This window comes from Palaemon carinicauda, chromosome 2 (genome assembly GCF_036898095.1).
Source record: "Palaemon carinicauda isolate YSFRI2023 chromosome 2, ASM3689809v2, whole genome shotgun sequence".
In the NCBI taxonomy this organism is placed as follows: domain Eukaryota; kingdom Metazoa; phylum Arthropoda; class Malacostraca; order Decapoda; family Palaemonidae; genus Palaemon; species Palaemon carinicauda.
Genome location: NC_090726.1, coordinates 126,476,533 through 126,496,321, shown reverse-complemented (window position 1 = coordinate 126,496,321; position 19,789 = coordinate 126,476,533). Strand labels below are relative to the sequence as shown.

The window sequence follows — 19,789 nt, the reverse complement described above, 5'->3', positions numbered from 1 at the left end:
TCCACAGAATACGAAGACGAAGAATCAAACGGGAAAGGTCGAAGAGGAAAATAAACCAGCTAACATTAACACGACGAACAGGATAACCCCAAACCCCGTGGATACCTTTAAATTGTATATTTATGAAGGTATGTTACATGCTCTGAATAGGAGCGAGCAGATCCCGGTTAAGATATAGCGCGACAAAGGTTGTAATTATAGTGTGGTGACGCGAGGCATACACCCGATGGTGGAACAGTTTCTCACAAGAGATTCTGTTATTTTGAAGGGAATAGGTGGTGAGGAGGTTACCCCTATTTGCCGTTTGAAACTGTCATGCGAGTAGGTGGCAGGTCAATTTGATATTTCGGTAAAGGATTCATTGCCTGTCGAAGGAGTAGAAGTCCTACTGGGAAATTAGGTTGGTGAAGCGCCGTTTGTGCCTTGTCCTATTGTAACGGAGAAACCACTAAAGTATATTCCTACGATTGAATTCGAGAAGGACTATCCATATCTGTTTCCTAGTTGTGTGACAAGTGTTGCAAAGAAAGTGGCAGCAGAAGAAGACAGAGAAACCGAAGGAATGATGAACTTAGAAGATTTCCCATGATAGTACTAAAAAGGAGAGCTCCCGAGAGATCCCGAAAGAAGAGGAACGGCAGAAGAATGAACATGAAGACAAGGAAGCAATAGACTTGGAATAGGAAACTCATTATTAGAAGTAGACCAAGTGATCAAAAAAAGTCTGATAGGATTGCAACAGAAGGATGCGACATTAAAGGAATTATTGTACTGTGGTGGATGAGATGGAGGTGCAGTAGTCTCCCACTTGCTATTACCTTAAGGATGGATATCTTATGAGGAAGCACAGACCCGTCTATAACACAGAGAATGCCGAATGGGGCATATATCGCCAGATATTGATTTCTGCACATAAGACGGGACATATGGGAATAAGAAAGACGACAGAGAAGATTATGAGACACTTTGTGGAGGATTTATTTTTGCTTTATTTTAATTTTTGTTTTTTGCCAAATCCTGTGTGTGTGTGTGTGTGTGTGAGAGAGAGAGAGAGAGAGAGAGAGAGAGAGAGAGAGAGAGAGAGAGAGAGAGAGATTGTGTTAGCGAGCGAAAGTAGTTAGTATATCGATCGTTTGTGGTGAGAAAGACTGTTGGTTTAAATGAGATTGTTTGTTTATGTTTTTAGCTAGTTTCCGACAGTGGTGAATGTTTTGGATCGAATGCTTTTTTTATTTGACTGCAGCTTGAGGCAGTTCCGTTTGTGAGAGCTGGATTATATTTATATATTTTCCTGACCAGCGTGGAAGTGTTGATTGATTTAAAAAGCCGTGATTCCTCCTTTGGAGAGATTTTCTTTGAATGTGACAGTGATTGATGACGACTTGGCTATAATAAGGAACTTGGCACGACTGCTTGGATTCGGATAATTGTTGATGACCTGGCCTGTAATTGATTGTGTTAGACTGCTCATTTGGATTGACCAAGCGTTGATGACCTGGCCTGTTGAACAAGATTACGTATGATGATGATGATTATGATGACAACGCACACGACCCAAAATCAATCAATGCAGTTGTGTTGATATTTGTCAGTGTCGCGGTTGCTATAAGGTTGTGGTTTTTGGGCAATTAAAGACTGTTGGCCCTTGTGTGGACGAAGGAGTCCACTCAGAAATATATATATATTTTACGTTTATATTTGGAGTTGAAGGGAATTTTTAGCTTTAAGTTTTGTTTTTTATGTGGTTATTTGAATGTGTTTCCTATATATAGTAAGTTAAGATTGTAGTGCTAAGTGTGATTTTTTTTGGTTATGGAATATGGTTAGTGATTTTTTAGTATTAATTGATTGAAGGAGTAGGCGTATATCTTGATGATATTGTGATATCTTCATCGACCTCGGATGGACATCTTTGAATCCTGAAGAAGGTATTTTAAAAGTTGCGAGGAACACAGCTAACAGTTAACCTGGAGAAGAGCGAATTTGGAAAGGCAACAGTTCGGTAGTCGGTACTTAGGATTTGAAGTCGGAAGAGGGCAAATCATCCTGGTACCTGCTAACGTCGAAGGAATAAGGAAAGCTTCACCCCCCACAATGAGGAAGCAATTACAACGGCTTTTAGGAATGGCAGGATTCTACAGACGTTTTTTGCCCGAATATTTTGTCTGTAGTCTCTCCCTTGACAGACTTGACTAGTCCCAAGAAAAAGTTTGTATAGACGGACAAGCGAGTGCCAGAAATCCTTCGACAGGATAAAGGCAATATTTACATCAAAACTGATACTGCAAGTAAAGGATTTCAACAAGAAATTTCTCATCCAAGTGGATGCGTTGGACAATGGGATTGGGGCTGTCCTATTGCAAAAAGGCAAGGAATGAATTTACACCCTGTTTTTTTTATGTTGTTGAATCTGAAGAATCATCAACTGATTTACTTGACAGTATTGAAAATGAACTAATAGCGCTAATCACAGTGAGAAGGAAGTTTGAAGGTTATATAAATAGACCACAGAATGAAGAAATCATGGTTTACTCAGATAACAATCCTTTAACTATTGTTAATAAAATAAAGAATTATAATCAAAGGTTAATTAGATTGTCGTTATGTTTGCTATCATATTGTATGTAAAACATATATCAGGTAAAGAGAACGTGGTTGCCTATTATTTATCTCACGCTGAATTGGTGGATTCAGGCCCAGAATAAAAAATCTTTTTGTGGGAAGCTATCTTACGAAACTGGTATGACATGAGAGTAGATTATTTTATTCAGGTATTTTATTTGTGTATTTAGGAGGTGTATAGCCAGCTCGTAAGGTGGGTTCCACTCATGTAGGATTAAGTAAATGTATGTAAATTATATGAGACTACTATCATTCATTTAGTTAATTTTCATTCAGTTCCATATATGTAAATATACGTTATTTTAAAGAATAAAATTTTTATTTCACGTAGTTTTGTTATGAGGTCTTAGTTAATCTTGTTAAAAAGTATGCTGAATGACACACGCTAGGGACTGCACCATGTTTCCACGTGGTTGGAAATTATATGAAGGTTCTAGACTAAACTTATTCTTTTTTTAATGTTAAGAGAGGAGGTGGGCGGAGTTAGCTGAGTGTGCTGCCATCGTTGGGTGATGAATAGAACCCTACTGTAAACTGCCAAGTTGGCAACCTGACGTCGCAAGAGACCATCAGGACCATGTGCACACGCATCGAGAATGCATAGCTGGAATGAATTGGAAGTTTCTGGAAGGCATTAGGATGAAATATATAGGGCCTTCCAATGCATTGAAGAGGGAGATCCAGCCTGACATTCCGAAAGAGCCAACATCCAACAGTCCTCTCACCAGCATCTATCAAACCACTAAGGGTTTTCTCTCAAACGTGCATAGTGTATAGTGTTTGTTAAAAGGGTTGGTAATTTTTTATTTTGAAAGAAGTGAAGTGTATTTGTAAATAGTATATATTGTAAAATAAAATATTTTTCGTGCCTGGCCCTGTGTGATTTGGTGAAAAAGTGAATTGCATTTACTTTTTTCTTAACCGTTCTGTGCCTTGTGTGAGGCCAAAGGACGTAAGAATAACAGTTAGTATATATAAGTGTAATTAATGGTTATTTTCTAGTGTTAAAGTGTCCTTTTTTCATTAATTGTCAAAATGAATATTTTCCTAAATTAATTTCTAGTGACATAAATAATTTTATTAATCCCGAAGTGTCATTTTGTCTTAGTCTAAGGTCTAGTTCAGAGTTAAATTTTGAGTGAACTATTTTTGGTATTGTTGCTGAATTTTTATTTTCATAATATATATATATATATATATATATATATATATATATATATATATATATATATATATATATATATATATATATATATATATATATATATATATATATATATATATATATATATACTACCGCTAGAGAGTTATGGGGTCCTTTGATTGGCCAGACAGTACTACATAGGACCCTTCTCTCTGGTTACGGTTCTTTCCCTTTGCCTACACAGACACCGAATAGTCTGGCCTATCCTTTACAGATTCTCCTCTGTCCTCATACACCTGACAACACTGTGATTACTAGACAGTTCTTCTTCACCCAAGGGGTTAACTACTGCACTGTAATTGTTCAGTGGCTACTTTCCTCTTGGTAAGGGTAGAAGAGACTCTTTAGCTATGGTAAGCAGCTCTTCTAGGAGAAGGACACTCCAAAATCAAACCATTGTTCTCTATTCTTGGGTAGTGCCATAGCCTCTGTACCATGGTCTTACACTGCCTTGGGTTAGAGTTCTCTTGCTTGAGGGTACACTTGGGCACACTTTTCTACCTAGTTTCTCTTCCTCTTGTTCTGTTGAAGTTTTTATGGTTTAAATGGGAAGTATTTATTTTAATATTGTTACTATTCCTAAAATGTTCTATTTTCCTTATTTCCTTATTTCCTTTCCTCACTGGGCTATTTTCCCTGTTGGGGCCCCTGGGCTTATAGCATCCTGCTTTTCCAACTAGGGTTGTAGCTTAGCATTTAATAATAATAATAATAATATATATATATATATATATATATATATATATATATATATATATATATATATATATGTGTGTGTGTGTGTAACTGTAAAGTGTGTATTATTTCTATCACCAATAATTATTTCAGTACTTTGATCGAATCCAAGACTTAGAACAAAAGTAAGAGGTTGATTTTAGAATAGTTCCCATTAAAACTATGGTTATCAACCAATTTTTGTTTTGAGCGTAACACAAAGAGACCTTTAGATATTCAGTATTCATGTATATTAACGTCTTGGAGTTGTGTATTATTCTCAGAATTCGGATATGTTCTCGCGTGAATCAGACTTATGTAATATAATGCAGGTGAGTTTGGCGTTCGGGAGATTACTTTATTCGCTAGTCGTAGTATATATATATATATATATATATATATATATATATATATATATATATATATATATATTGTCTATCTATATATATATATGTATATATACATATATATATCTATCTATATATATATATATGTATATTATATATATATATATATATATATATATATATATATATATATATATATATATATATATATATATATATATATATATATATATATATATATATATATATATGTATATATATATCTATAAATATATATATATATATATATATATATATATATATATATATATATATATATATATATTGTAAAGGAATATGATTTATTGAGTATAAAATTGCAGAAAAGGTTGAAAATTGATATTTGCATAAGAAAGGTGAACACTAGACAACAGATGGCAGTACCGCTTGGCGTAGTCAGTAGTCGCTAAGGATAATGTACCGAAATATTATATTTAGTACATGGATGTCTAGCGTGAGTCGGGTATATAAAGGCCCAAAACGGTGATTTTCGGCGGAGTCGCAACAAACAAGTGATAATAGTGTATCAAGTTTTTAAGGAATATAAGGTAATGTATTGTTTATCCATTTGGACGTTTTCTTGTGTGATGTAACGTTGGTTGCCACTAACTGTTTGATGTTACTACAGTGAATTATATGTTGTGATGATGTAAAGCTTTGCGACTTGGGTTACGGTAAACTGCAGAAATTAGTGATTAGTAGGACTTGATGAAGTGCTGTATGGCGAGTCTTTGCTGTTGTGTAATGTGTTTGTAATTGGTTTAATGTTCTGTTTCTTTACTAATTGTTATTAAAGTACATTTTAAGTTGTAATGGGTTATCACTGTTTCCTGATATATCCTCCTCTTAAATCCTTATTATAAGATTTTTTTTCTTATGTTACATGGGGGCCTGTCGAACGAAACCCGAACGTATCCCTATTAACTTATCCTCGGTGTTAGCTTATTCTGTCAACTGTTAATTGCTTTTTAGCACTTCCATATACTTTAAAGAGGGGGGAGAGTTGTGATAGTGTTAGTGCTATATTTGTCTTGCTGTGTCATTTTGAGCAGGTTATTAAAGATGTTTGATTTGAAAGATTTCATACGTAGTCCTAGTGGTGAAAAGTTAGAAGGTATAACTAAAATAGACTGGATTGTTCTAGCTAGGTACTATAATGTAGAAGTATCAGAATCTGCAAGGAAGCAAGAAATCTCAAATAAAGTAAGTGAGGCGCTAATGACTTTAGGCATTTTGTCTGATAAGGAAGCGTCGTTACTAATGAATTGGGAAAAGGAAGAAGCTGATAGCCAGCAAAGTGCTAGTGATAATAGTACAGAGGATAGTACAAGTGAAGAGGAAGGTGCCAAAGCCGTACGTGAAAAAACCAAGACACTTAACCCTTTTACCCCCGGGCTCTTTGGAAATTTCCAACCCTTAACCCCCAAGGGGTTATTTTTTCCCCAGCACATTTTACAGTATATATTTTTTAAATTGCTCTAACAGCCTTAATTTTGGTCATAGAGAGGTCAGGTTGGTCTCATTCTCTTGGAAAATGCCTGAATTTTCTCAAAAAATTATTAAAAATATGAAAAAAATAATTTTTATAGCCTTTTTTTGCAAGGACGTACCGGTACGTCCATGGGGGTAAAGGGATGAGTTTTGTGGAACGTACCAGTACGTCCTTTGGGGGTAAAAGGGTTAAGGTTAAACCAAAAAAGTCAAAACTTGTTTATGAAGGGATGAGTGTTGAGAAGATGCAGATTCATTTGCAAATAGTTAGATTAGAAAATGAAAGAGCTGAGAATGAGAAAGCTGTCGAACTTAAAAAGTTAGAAGCTGAGGTTGAGCAAAAGAGGATTGAACTAGAGATAAAGAAAATTGAAGTAGAAGGAAAGTCCAAAGTAGCACTAAAGTCTTTTCAGGTAGACAACGCAGTAAAAAGTGTATCCATTTTTGTTGAGAATGAAGTAGATTCTTTTTTTTTACAATTTGAGAAAGTAGCAGAATAGCTTGAATGGCCGAGAACGTCGTGGAACACGTTGGTTCAAACCTCTTTTCGAGGAAAGGCTAGGGAAGTATTTTCTGAGGTTTTGAAAGCTTATGAATGGGTGCCAGAGAGGTATAGAGAGAAGTTCAGAAGCTGGATAAAAAGAGATGGTCACACTCATATGGAGTATGCACGGGAACAACGCCTGTGGTATGATAGGTGGATGAATGCCAGAGAAGTTAATGGTGATTTCGGTAAACTTCAGGAACTTATCTTGCTTGAGCAGTTCAAGGATGGTATTAATCCACTTATTAAAACATATATGGATGAACGTGATGTAGATAATGTGGATGAAGCCACTAGATTGTCTGAAAATTACGCATTGACCCATAAGCTGTATCATACTGACGTCACTCCTAAAATTGGAAGGAACAGAGGGTGGGAAGAGTGTCAAAATTACAAGGCACAAGGTAAGACTACGAGTTCACAGGTATCCTCTGGTGGAGTTTATAATAAATCCTTTAATAGAGGTATTAGAGGGGAAAGTCAAAATAGTTCTGGTCCTAGTGTTAGTGCTGGAAAAGCAGGATCCAGTGGAAATGATCAGTTTACACCCCGTTATCAAAATGTAGGCGAAAACTTTAGAGATTTTGTAAGTTTCATTTGTGGCAAACCAGGACACATCAGTAGGAGTTGTCCACATCGCACAGAAAACCGTCCAATTCTAGTGGTAAATAAAGTTAAAGATAAACCTGTGCATTCTAAGAAGGATGATCATAAACCTGAAAATACTATTGCATTGTTAAATCGACCGCAAGCATGTGGTGACATTAGTCCTTGTTTGTTTGCTTCTCCCCTTAGGCCAGGTAAGAGTTACTGTAACAATAGCATTGATAATAATGTATGTAATGTTGATGAGAATATTGGTTACAAAATGCGTAACAATTGTGTTCAAAATGTTAATCATGTTGGTTATATTGAGACTAATATAAAGAAAATGGAATGGGACTACCTGAAGAGAGTACCAAATCCAAAGGTACTGAATTGTATGACCCTTTTATGGGAGAAGGTTGGTTACACCTCCCTTGTGTTGAAAAAAAGAAAGTAAGGTGGTTAAGAGATACCGGAGCGGTACAGTCTGTAATGATAAGAAATATGTATGACCAGTGGAAGGATTGTACCAACCGTGTTTCACACAATTGTACATAATTCCTTTTGTATATATTATGCTTGTATCTTCGCTCTTCCCTCGCACTAAAACGAACATGAAAATTCATGTCTGGTTTTTCCTCTGTGATATTGTCTGTCTTGTGAACTTGTCATGTCCTGTTGCCTTGAGGTTTTGTATATAAGGAGAGTGTTCCACAACAATATAACTCAGTCGTTTCCAATCTGCCTTTGAGTTCACACCCTTACTCGGCGCCGTCACAGGATACTGGAGAGTATGTACTTCTGCGTGGGTTTGGACCTGAATTCTCAGCTCCATTTTTTTTTTATCTTTTTATTAAAAAGTTAAATTACATATTCTGCACAATCATAATATTTATAGTATAATCACATTTAATTACATTTTTCTATAAACAAATCCATCTAATTTAACAATTTACAACATCACACATCTTGATTTTAATTTTTAGTCACTCAAAAACAATAATTTATATACTTTTTGGTGAACATTTTATTCATTCTTTCTTTATAGATATTTTTCAAAAGCCACCGATCATATTGAAATTTACTCTTAAGAAAGGCATCTGTTTCCTCTTTCGTATATCGTTTCTTCTTACTGACCCAAACAGCATATAAATAACCAACTATCAATACAGTGGCGCTATTATAATCCTTTTTCGTTCTATATTTGTAATTGAACATTAATGTGTTTAAAAAATTGTCCCTGTTTATGTCACAAGTATGAAATAATACACTTTTGACATACATCAATATTGTCTGGATGTGCCTGCAAAAGTAAAATATATGCAAACTGCATTCAACATCATCGCAATGATCACATTTATCACTGTCTCTGATATTCAACATTTTCAGACGATTATTTGTCGCCAAAGTCCCATGAGCATATCTAAAGGTAAACTCTCTCTCTCCATGATGCCAATGAAAGGTTTGTTTATGCTGTCCCATACCATTTTCCAGTCCAAAAGTGGATAACTCCCTTCAATTTTTGGGACACACTCTGGCCTTATAAAATTATAACAATCTTTAGAACTTAAGTTAGGAAATTTTGCATGGTGATAAACTTTTCTGATTACATTAATTGCAACTGAATAAAATGATGTTGACACAAATGAAACCTCATTTATTTCCTTCAAGTCCAACAAAAAACTAATTCTCATCTTACAATAGAAATTACTTAAACCAATATCCTTTCTAATATCATTTAGAGCTGTCGAACTGAAAATCGCCAAGGACTTAAAATAAACATTTATAATACCCAATCCACCATTCTCTTTCGACAAACAAAGAGTATCTCTACCTACAGGATAGTAAGTTCCCTGCCATATATATCGGAATACATGCATATTTATTTGAGCAATGTACTTTTTCAAAGGAGGCAAAGTGTGTGATATATACCAAACTTTGGACAAAACTAGTGAATTAACAATAATAGCTCTTTGGAAAATAGATAATTGTCTTTGATTTAGCATATCTATGGAAATTTTAATATTTTGAGTAAGGCGAGACCAATTTTCTTCACATGTAACCTCAAAATCACTATAATAAATTATACCAAGAATTTTGATACTTTCAACAGTTTTCAACCAACTGATAGGCCAAATTTTTCGGTTTTCCCATTTCCCAAACCCAATTATACTAGTTTTGTCCTTGTTTAGCTGTGCACCTGTCACAAGTTCAAACCATTGTACTTCTTTATAACACTCTCTAACTGAATCATCAGTTGACAAGATCACGGATGAGTCATCTACATAACCTTGCAGGCATATATTTACACTGTTTGGAAGGCTAGGCCCTATTATCTTGTTATTGCTCTTTATTGCTCTATACAAAGGTTCTTGAAATATACAATATAACAACATTGACATAGGGCAGCCTTGTCTTACTGACCTTTTAATACAAAAAGTTGAACTCATAAACCCATTTACCAAGATACTACTTACACAATCTTTGTACAATATTCTAACTAGAGCCACAAATTCATCTGGTAAACCAAATTTCTTCATCACTTTAAAAACAAAATCCATATTAACTCTATCAAAAGCCTTAGACCAGTCTAAGCTTAGAATTGCTAAGTCTTCACTCTTTTGTTTTGTATGAAAAATTACACCTCGAATCGTATTATTACAATTAACAATCGACCTTTCCTTCACTGCACAATATTGTTCTGGGGAGATAATCTTCCCAATAACACATCTCAATCTGTTTGCTAAAACCTTAGCAAAGATTTTATAGTCAACATTCAGAAGGGATATAGGTCTCCAGTTCTCCACCAACGATAAATCTCCTATTTTAGCTAATAATTTTATTACACCCAAATTTTGACTATCTGACATATATTTCTCAGTCACAATGGATTTGAACACTTCCATAACGTCAGACTTTATTAAAGACCAAAACTTTTTGTAGAATTCTATAGGAAGTCCATCATACCCTGGTGATCTTCCTTTACACATACTCTTGATAGCATCAAAAACCTCAATTTCCTCTAATTCTCTACTTAACAAACTTACATCTTCCTGGTTTAGGACAGAATGGCACAGGTTAAGAAAATAATCTTGACTTTTTACCTGACCAGTTACCTTACAAAACAATTTTTCAAAGTGCTCCTTTATAACAACAGAAATTCCCTCTGTGCTTTCTACAATGGAACCATCTGCTTGTTTTATGTTAGTAATGCGTGTATGATATTTCTTTTTCTCAGCACCAAGTAGATGTGCAGATATTTTTTCCCCAGTTGTACGATCATTTAGTTTGGCTCTTATCTTTATACCTTCTAATATTTCATTCTGGATGTCACAAATCCTATTCTTGAGAATCCTAATATTTTCATAATTTACACTTGTTTTATAGTTAATATCATAAAGTTGACGCAATCTTGTTTGTAATAAGTTAAGCAATCCATACTTTTCTTGAGAAAATTTTTTACATAATTTGACAAAGAATTTTTTACATTGTGAATTTGCCCAGTCCCACCATAAGAGTATGTTATCAAATGTACCCTTTTTCTGCTTTATAAACTGCCATACATGTAAAAAAATTTCTTCAATTTCATCAGAATCTAAAACTTTAACATTCAACTTCCAATACCCTGTGCCAATTTTTTGTATGTTTATGTTTAATTTCAAAACAACCATACTATGATCTGAAAAACTTATTGGAATGGTGTCTGCAGATGTTATATTATCAAATAATTTTACCGTATAAATCCTGTCTATTCTGGATCCATAGTTTTCCCGTATATAAGTGTATTCTAATATCCTGTTTGTGAATTTGTAATTATCTCTCAGAGCAAGGTTTTTCACGAGAGTACTCATAGACTTAGACAGTAAGGCTTTGTTATTATTACTGCAATCTCTTGTGCATGTTATACAGTTGAAATCACCCCCAAAAATAAGATAATCAATATTATGTCGCAGGTAATACAATATTTCATTCCTGAAAAAGTCTTCCCTTTCAGCAAATTTACTGGCACCAGATGGAGCATATACATTTATGATAGGTATAATGCAGTTATTGTAACATACCCTTACACCAACAATTCTACCATTAGTATCCATCTCCTTGGTTAAAATATTAACATTTGTTTTATTATTTATACAAATCATTGTACCTCCTTTTAAATTGATTGATGGATTGAACACTATACACATAAAATTAGTGAGATAACTCAACCCTGAAATATCTTTTACGTTATGTTCTTGAATCAACAGAATATCAATTTTATAGTACATGATAAAGGACACAACTTTCATTTGTTTAATTACCTCATTTAAGCCATTAATATTTAAAGTGGCAACAGAAAGAGCCATTACAACAACGAACACTGAAACAATTACTTTTTCTTTTTCTTTGACAACCTATCTTTTCCATTCATTTTTTCTTCCTTCCTTTTTTCTTTATTGGATTTTCCTCTAATTAACTTTAATTTACCTACAGTATCTAAATCTATGTTCCACTGTCCTTTTGGCATCACGTCTGAACCTTTATCATCATTTTTCAAATCGTCTTCAATATCACTGACTTTATTTACCTCTATATCAATGTCACCTTCTTCAGTAGCACCATCCACTGATTCATCATCCCTATGCACTGAAACCGCTATATTGATTTCCTTAAGATTTCCCGGTTCTTCATTTACATCATCCTCAACGGGAAAGAGACTTTCAACTGTGTAAGGAATAAGAGGTTCATCTTGTGATGGTAGCCCCTTATCCTCAGTTATTTCGGTAACTTGAGAAGCTCCTTCAGGTGCACTTTTTATTGCAAAGATGTCACTATCACTGTCAGTATCTGTTAAATTATCACCATTACCTGGAACATGACACTCCAGGTCACATGATCGACCTTCTATTTCAACTGAGTGTTGATGAACAGCAACATCATCAACATTCTTGGATGAGGGAATGGTCACTAGTTGTTCTCCTACTGCTTCACATAAGTCGCCTATCTGGTCCTCTCCGTGGTTGCTGGATTCTTCTTTATCATTTTAAATACTCTTTCCATCATATGGTTGCTCCACATTTCCTTCATTACCTGTTGCCAGTTGAACATCAGGAGTACCATCTTCTTCCGATATCCGACCCTTATCAGAATCCTTGCTGGGCATTTCTGGGAAATCATTCAAATTAAAAATATTTAACTTAGGCTCACTATCCATATTACAGTTAACTGCCATATGAGAGTCTCTTCCGCACTTGTAACACGTCTTTTTCTGACCATTATATAAAAACACAACATTATAACCACAAATATTTATGGAGGATGGGATATTTTTCTTTATTTCCATTTTCACAGTGCGTGTTCCATTTTCTAGACCACTCGCTCTCCCATGAGAAAAGGTATTATGTCTGAGATGAAGAACATTCCCATACTGTTCGAGGACACTAATTAAAAGGGAGTCTTCTATATCAAAATGTGCATAACGTATTGATACATAAGTATATACACTGCTCAAATTTACTACTAGGGCCTTTTCGCCATTACCGAAATGAATCACTTTGTCTTCGTACTCTCGTATAAAGACATCAAAAACCTTCTCCTCAATAAATTTCACAGCCACTCTGTTACTTGGTATGTTCTGAAACCCTCGTATGTCTTTTTCACTTATTTTTAACTTATTAAATATGACATCACATGCCAACTCATAATTAGGGGAACACGAAAATTTTAAACCAACTGTAGTCTTTGGTTTAAGTCTCGCAGCCATTGGAAAGTTGTTTGCCATCGTAGCTGGTAGAAAACGCTCCGTTTTCTATGATGACCTCATATCGCCTCAGGCGACATGAAAACTCCGGCTTGGCGATTCCTTGGAGGTGTATCGAGGCAAACTACGTCTAATAATATGAACTATGACACAAACTAGTTCACTTGAACACTAATTAGTTCACTGGCATCTGACTCACAAGTTGTAGTCCAAATTCATAAGAAAACCCTCGGAAAACCGTCTCAAAATCTCAAAATGAGCAGAGCGTTCCAAATAGCGTTTGTAAACAAACAGAGCTTCTTCTTCTTCCTGTCGGCTCCATTAGTAGAAGTAAAGTTGGAAACTCCGTTAATTTCGGGATTTGTTAAAATTTGCTTTGGTGAGAGAAATCCCAGTGTCGGGAGTAGAGTTAATTCTTGGAAATGATGTATGTGGAGACAAAGTTTTTGGTAGCAGTAATCCAATTTTGCAAGAAAAACCCTCTAATTCTTCATCTATTACAGAAGTTGAATGTACATTTCCAAACATATTTCCTGCTTGTGCAGTTACTACAAGAAGTAAGAGTGCCGAAGGAAAGGTAAAGGATGACGGCGGTTTGTATTTACAAAACTTGTTTAAAGACAGTCCAGAAACAATACAAGTAAGTAAAGTCAGTACTCCTTTGCGAATGCTGAAAGTTAATAAGGAAGAATTTGTTAAATCTCAAATTGAAGATGAGAATTTGAAGGTAATAAGAGATAATGCCCTTGTTGATATAAATGATATCGAGAAGGAAGGCAAGTGTTACTTTGTTAAGGACGGAATCCTAATGAGGAAGTTCAAGAGTAGAAATGTTGATGATGTTGTAGAACAAGTGATTATTCCAAGTAGTTATAAGAAATTTTGTTCTAGGTATTACTCATGACAGTAGTTATTCTGGTCATTTAGGTATAAACAAAACTTATGAGAAATTATTGAGGTATTTTTTTTGGCCTAAGATGCACAAAGATTGTAGTGAATATTGTAAAAATTGCGATTTATGTCAATAAGTAGGTAAAGCTCAACATGACCCTAAAGTGATGCCATTGCAACCCATTGAAGTTCCAGGCGAACCCTTTGAAAGACTGGTTTTGGATTGTGTGGGACCTCTTCCTAGGTCTAGCAAAGGCAACGAGTATTTGCTGACAATTATGTGTAGTGCTACCAGATTTCCAGAAGCTATTCCTTTAAGAACTGTGAGTGCTGATAAGATAATTGAAGTGCTTAACAAGTTCTTCTCGCTGGTTGGTTTGCCAAAAGAAGTACAAACTGACCAAGGAACCAATTTTACGTCTAAAAAGTTTACATCATTTTTAGCCTGTCAGAATATTAAGCATTGCTTATCATCTCCTTATCACCCACAGAGCCAAGGAGTGGTCGAACGATTTCATCGAACCTTCAAAACCATGCTTCGCACGTACTGTTGTGAAAATGAAAAGGAATGGGATGTCTACATACCAATGTTGCTGTTTGCCGTTCGTGATATCGTACATTCATCGTTGGAGTATTCTCCTTTTCAGTTAGTATATGTCCATCAGGTAAGGTCGCCCATGGAGGTGATAAAGAATCAATTGATTTCAGATGAAAAGGATTCTATCACTTTACAAGAAATGAAGGAAAAAATAAAGAAAATATGGAAAGTAGCACACGAGAATCTCTAAATAGTACAAGAAGGGATGAAAAGAAACTACGACAAAAAGGCTGCAAAACGTGAACTCGACATAGGAGACAAGGTTCTAGTGTATCTCCCTACATCTGGTAAGGTTTTTAACCAGAAGTATATAGGACCTTGCACGGTGAAGGAAAAAGTAAGTGATGTTAACTATCGAATTCAATTTCCTACAGGATGAAGGAAAGTTAAAACTTTCCATATTAACAAGTTAAAAAGGTATAATGAATCCAGTGGAGTGTTGTCAATTGCAAAAGAGGATGATGAAAAAGATGTTGAAGGAGAATTTGAAGTTAGGATAAAAAATACTGAGTATTTGAGGGGTTATGAAAAATTTAGAAAATTATGTATTCATTTATCTGATGAACAACAGCAGGATTTTAAAGTGCTAATTCAAAATTTTCAGATCTGTTTTCAGACCATCCAAAAAGGATAAAAGGAGTACAGCATAAAATCAGGTTGAGAGAGGAGACTCCAATAAGTCAGCGTCCGTACAGAATGTCACCGAGGCAACAACAATAGTTAAAGACCGAAGTTGCTTATTTGCTGAAACACGGACTAGCAGAGGAAAGCCATAGTGAATGGGCTAGCCCATGCATTCTAGTCGACAAACCTGATGGAAGTGCAAGAATGTGTACAGACTATCGAAAGGTAAATAATGTAACTATAAAAGATTCATATCCCATGCCCAGAGTAGAAGATATAATTGATAATGTAGCAAAGTTTCCTTTTTTAAGTAAAATTGATTTATTGAAAGGATACTATCAAATTGAGTTAGACAAAAACAGCAGGAATATTGCTGCATTTGTTACACCCCATGGACTTTATAAATATAAGGTAATGCCATTTGGTTTATGTAATGCACCTCTGACATTCCAACGTCAAATGAATTATATCTTAAAGGATCTCGAAGGTGTATTTGTTTATTTAGATGACATTATCATAGTTGGAGAAACCTGGGAAGGTCACATAAAAAAGTATATGATGTTTTTAAGAGGTTATTAGAATTCAATGTTACGATAAACCTTGCAAAATGTGAATTTGGAAAAACTACTGTTCAATATTTAGGACATGAAATAGGAAGTGGCCAAGTGAAACCTGTTTATTGTCATATTGAGGTCATAAAGAATTTGACCATCCCTACATCTAAACGTGGCGTGATGAAATTTTTGGGGACAGTGGGGTATTACAGAAAATTTTGTAAGAACTTTTCAGATGTAGCCTACCCATTAACAGATTTGCTGAAAAAGGATGTGAAGTCTGTTTGGTCAAAGGAATGTGACGAAGCTTTTAGCAAACTTAAGCTCATGTTAATGTCTAAGCTAGTGCTGAAATCCCCAGACTTTAATCTACCATTCAAGTTACAGGTAGACTCCAGTGAAGTAGGAGCTGGCAGTGTATTATTACAGGAACATGGTGGTATTTTACACCCTGTATCTTACTTTTCAAAGAAATTCAATAGCCACCAGTTAAATTATAGTATTGTTGAGAAAGAAGCTTCAAGTTTAATTTTGAGTTTAATGCACTTTGAGATATACTTGTTAAACAGTAATTTTGAAAAAGACATATATACTGATAATAATCCATTAACCTTAATTAATAAATGTAAGCACAACAATAAGAGAATTTTAAGATGGGCTTTATTTTTGCAACCATTCAAAATAAATGTTCACCATATAGCAGGCAAGGAAAATGTCATTGCAGATTCTCTCTCTAGGTCTGTTGATTAATCTAAACCTTTTATATTGAAAGGAAAGTGCTTGTTACCAACGACGTGGCAGTCTCCGATAGTTGCTGAATGGTGGAAGTGGCTAATGTTTAAGACTGTACGAGTGAAATTTCAGCATGGACTGAGGAGAGAGCCGCGGAGTTTAAATGGAAGAATGTAAAGGAATATGATTTATTGAGTATAAAATTGCAGAAAAGGTTGAAAATTGATATTTTCATAAGAAAGGTGAACACTAGACAACAGATGGCAGTACCGCTTGGCGTAGTCAGTAGTCGCCAACGATAATGTACCGAAATATTAAATTTAGTACATGGATGTCTAGCGTGAGTCGGGTATATAAAAGCCCAAAACGGTGATTTTCGGCGGAGTCGCAACAAACAAGTGATAATAGTGTATCAAGTTTTTAAAGAATATATGGTAATGTATTGTTTATCCATTTGGACGTTTTCTTGTGTGATGTAACGTTGGTTGCCACTAACTGTTTGATGTTACTACAGTGAATTATATGTTGTGATGATGTAAAGCTTTGCGACTTGGGTATTATACGGTAAACTGCAGAAATTAGTGATTAGTAGTCTTGATGAAGTGCTGTATGGCGAGTCTTTGCTGTTGTGTAATGAGTTTGTAATTGGTTTAATGTTCTGTTTCTTTACTAATTGTTATTAAAAGTACATTTTAAGTTATAATGGGTTATCACTGCTTCCTGATATATTCTCCTCGTAAATCCTTATTATAAGTTTTTTTTTTATGTTACATGGGGGCCTACCGAACGAAACTCGAACGTATCCCTATTAACTTATCCTCGGTGTTAGCTTATTCTGTCAACCGTTAATTGCTTTTTAGCACTTTCATATACTTTAAAGAGGGGGGAGAGTTGTGATAGTGTTAGTGCTATATTTGTCTTGCTGTGTCATTTTGAGCAGGTTATTAAAGATGTTTGATTTGAAAGATTTCATACGTACTCCTAGTGGTGAAAAGTTAGAAGGTATAACTAAAATAGACTGGATTGTTCTAGCTAGGTACTATAATGTAGAAGTATCAGAATCAGCAAGGAAGCAAGAAATCTCAAATAAAGTAAGTGAGGCGCTAATGACTTTAGGCATTTTGTCTGATAAGGAAGCGTTGTTACTAATGAATTGGGAAAAGGAAGAAGCTGATAGCCAGCAAAGTGCTAGTGATAATAGTACAGAGGATAGTACAAGTGAAGAGGAAGGTGCCAAAGCCGTACGTGAAAAAACCAAGACACTTAGGGTTAAACCAAAAAAGTCAAAACTTGTTTATGAAGGGATGAGTGTTGAGAAGATGCAGATTCATTTGCAAATAGTTAGATTAGAAAATGAAAGAGCTGAGAATGAGAAAGCTGTCGAACTTAAAAAGTTAGAAGCTGAGGTTGAGCAAAAGAGGATTGAACTAGAGATAAAGAAAATTGAAGTAGAAGGAAAGTCCAAAGTAGCACTAAAGTCTTTTCAGGTAGACAACGCAGTAAAAAGTGTACCCATTTTTGTTGAGAATGAAGTAAATTCTTTTTTTTTTTACAATTTGAGAAAGTAGCAGAACAGCGTGAATGGCCGAGAACGTCGTGGAGCACGTTGGTTCAAACATCTTTTCGAGGAAAGGCTAGGGAAGTATTTTCTGCCTTATCTTTGGATGATTCTAAGGATTATGAGAGAGTTAAATCTGAGGTTTTGAAAGCTTATGAATGGGCGCCAGAGAGGTATAGAAAGAAGTTCAGAAGCTGGATAAAAAGAGATGGTCACACTCATATGGAGTATGCACGGGAACAACGCCTGTGGTATGATAGGTGGATGAATGCCAGAGAAGTTAATGGTGATTTCGGTAAACTTCAGGAACTTATCTTGCTTGAGCAGTTCAAGGATGGTATTAATCCACTTAATAAAACATATTTGGATGAACGTGATGTAGATAATGTGGATGAAGCCACTAGATTGACTGATAATTACGCATTGACCCATAAGCTGTATCATACTGACGTCGCTCCTAAAATTGGAAGGAACAGAGTGTGGGAAGAGCGTCAAAATTACAAGGCACAAGGTAAGACTACGAGTTCACAGGTATCCTCTGGTGGAGTTTATAATAAATCCTTTAATAGAGGTATTAGAGGGGAAAGTCAAAATAGTTCTGGTCCTAGTGTTAGTGCTGGAAAAGCAGGATCCAGTGGAAATGATCAGTTTACACCCCGTTATCAAAATGTAGGCGAAAACTTTAGAGATTTTGTATGTTTCAGTTGTGGCAAACCAGGACACATCAGTAGGAGTTGTCCACATCGCACAGAAAACCGTCCAATTCAAGTGGTATATAAAGTTAAAGATAAACCTGTATATTCTAAGAAGGATGATCCTAAACCTGAAAATACTATTGCATTGTTAAATTGACCGCAAGCATGTGGTGACAGTAGTCCTTGTTTGTTTGCTTCTCCCCTTAGGCCAGGTAAGAGTTACTGTAACAATAGCATTGATAATAATGTATGTAATGTTGATGAGAATATTGGTTACAAAATGCGTAACAATTGTGTTCAAAATGTTAATCATGTTGGTCATATTGAGACTAATGTAAAAGATGGAATGGGACTACCTGAAGAGAGTACCAAATCCAAAGGTACTGAATTGTATGACCCTTTTATGGGAGAAGGTTGGTTACACCTCCCTTGTGTTGAAAAAAAGAAAGTAAGGTGGTTAAGAGATACCGGAGCGGTACAGTCTGTAATGATAAGAAATATGTATGACCAGTGGAAGGATACTGGAGAGTATGTACTTCTGCGTGGGTTTGGACCTGAATTCTCGGCTCCATTAGTAGAAGTAAAGTTGGAAACTCCGTTAATTTCGGGATTTGTTAAAATTGCTTTGGTGAGAGAAATCCCAGTATCGGGAGTAGAGTTAAATCTTGGAATTGATGTATGTGGAGACAAAGTTTTTGGTAGCAGTAATCCAATTTTGATAGAAAAACCCTCTAATTCTTCATCTATTACAGAAGTTGAATGTACATTTCCAAACATATTTCCTGCTTGTGCAGTTACTAAAAGAAGTAAGAGTGCCGAAGGAAAGGTAAAGGATGACGACGGTTTGTATT

The 19,789-nt window shown here is 35.2% G+C and overlaps 2 protein-coding genes across 2 annotated transcripts; both read left to right on the top strand.

Moving 5' to 3' along the window:
• The first annotated feature begins 226 nt into the window (after positions 1–226).
• LOC137619947 (uncharacterized) lies at positions 227–14,965 on the top strand. Its single transcript, XM_068350232.1, has 5 exons — positions 227–321; positions 5,979–6,279; positions 6,975–7,761; positions 13,790–14,062; positions 14,319–14,965. Exons 1-5 carry the CDS (start codon positions 227–229, stop codon positions 14,963–14,965), a joined length of 2,103 nt encoding a protein of 700 aa, XP_068206333.1.
• Positions 14,966–14,980: 15 nt separating this feature from the next.
• LOC137619937 (uncharacterized) lies at positions 14,981–19,095 on the top strand. Its single transcript, XM_068350222.1, has 3 exons — positions 14,981–15,112; positions 17,636–18,217; positions 18,361–19,095. Exons 1-3 carry the CDS (start codon positions 14,981–14,983, stop codon positions 19,093–19,095), a joined length of 1,449 nt encoding a protein of 482 aa, XP_068206323.1.
• Positions 19,096–19,789: the final 694 nt, after the last annotated feature.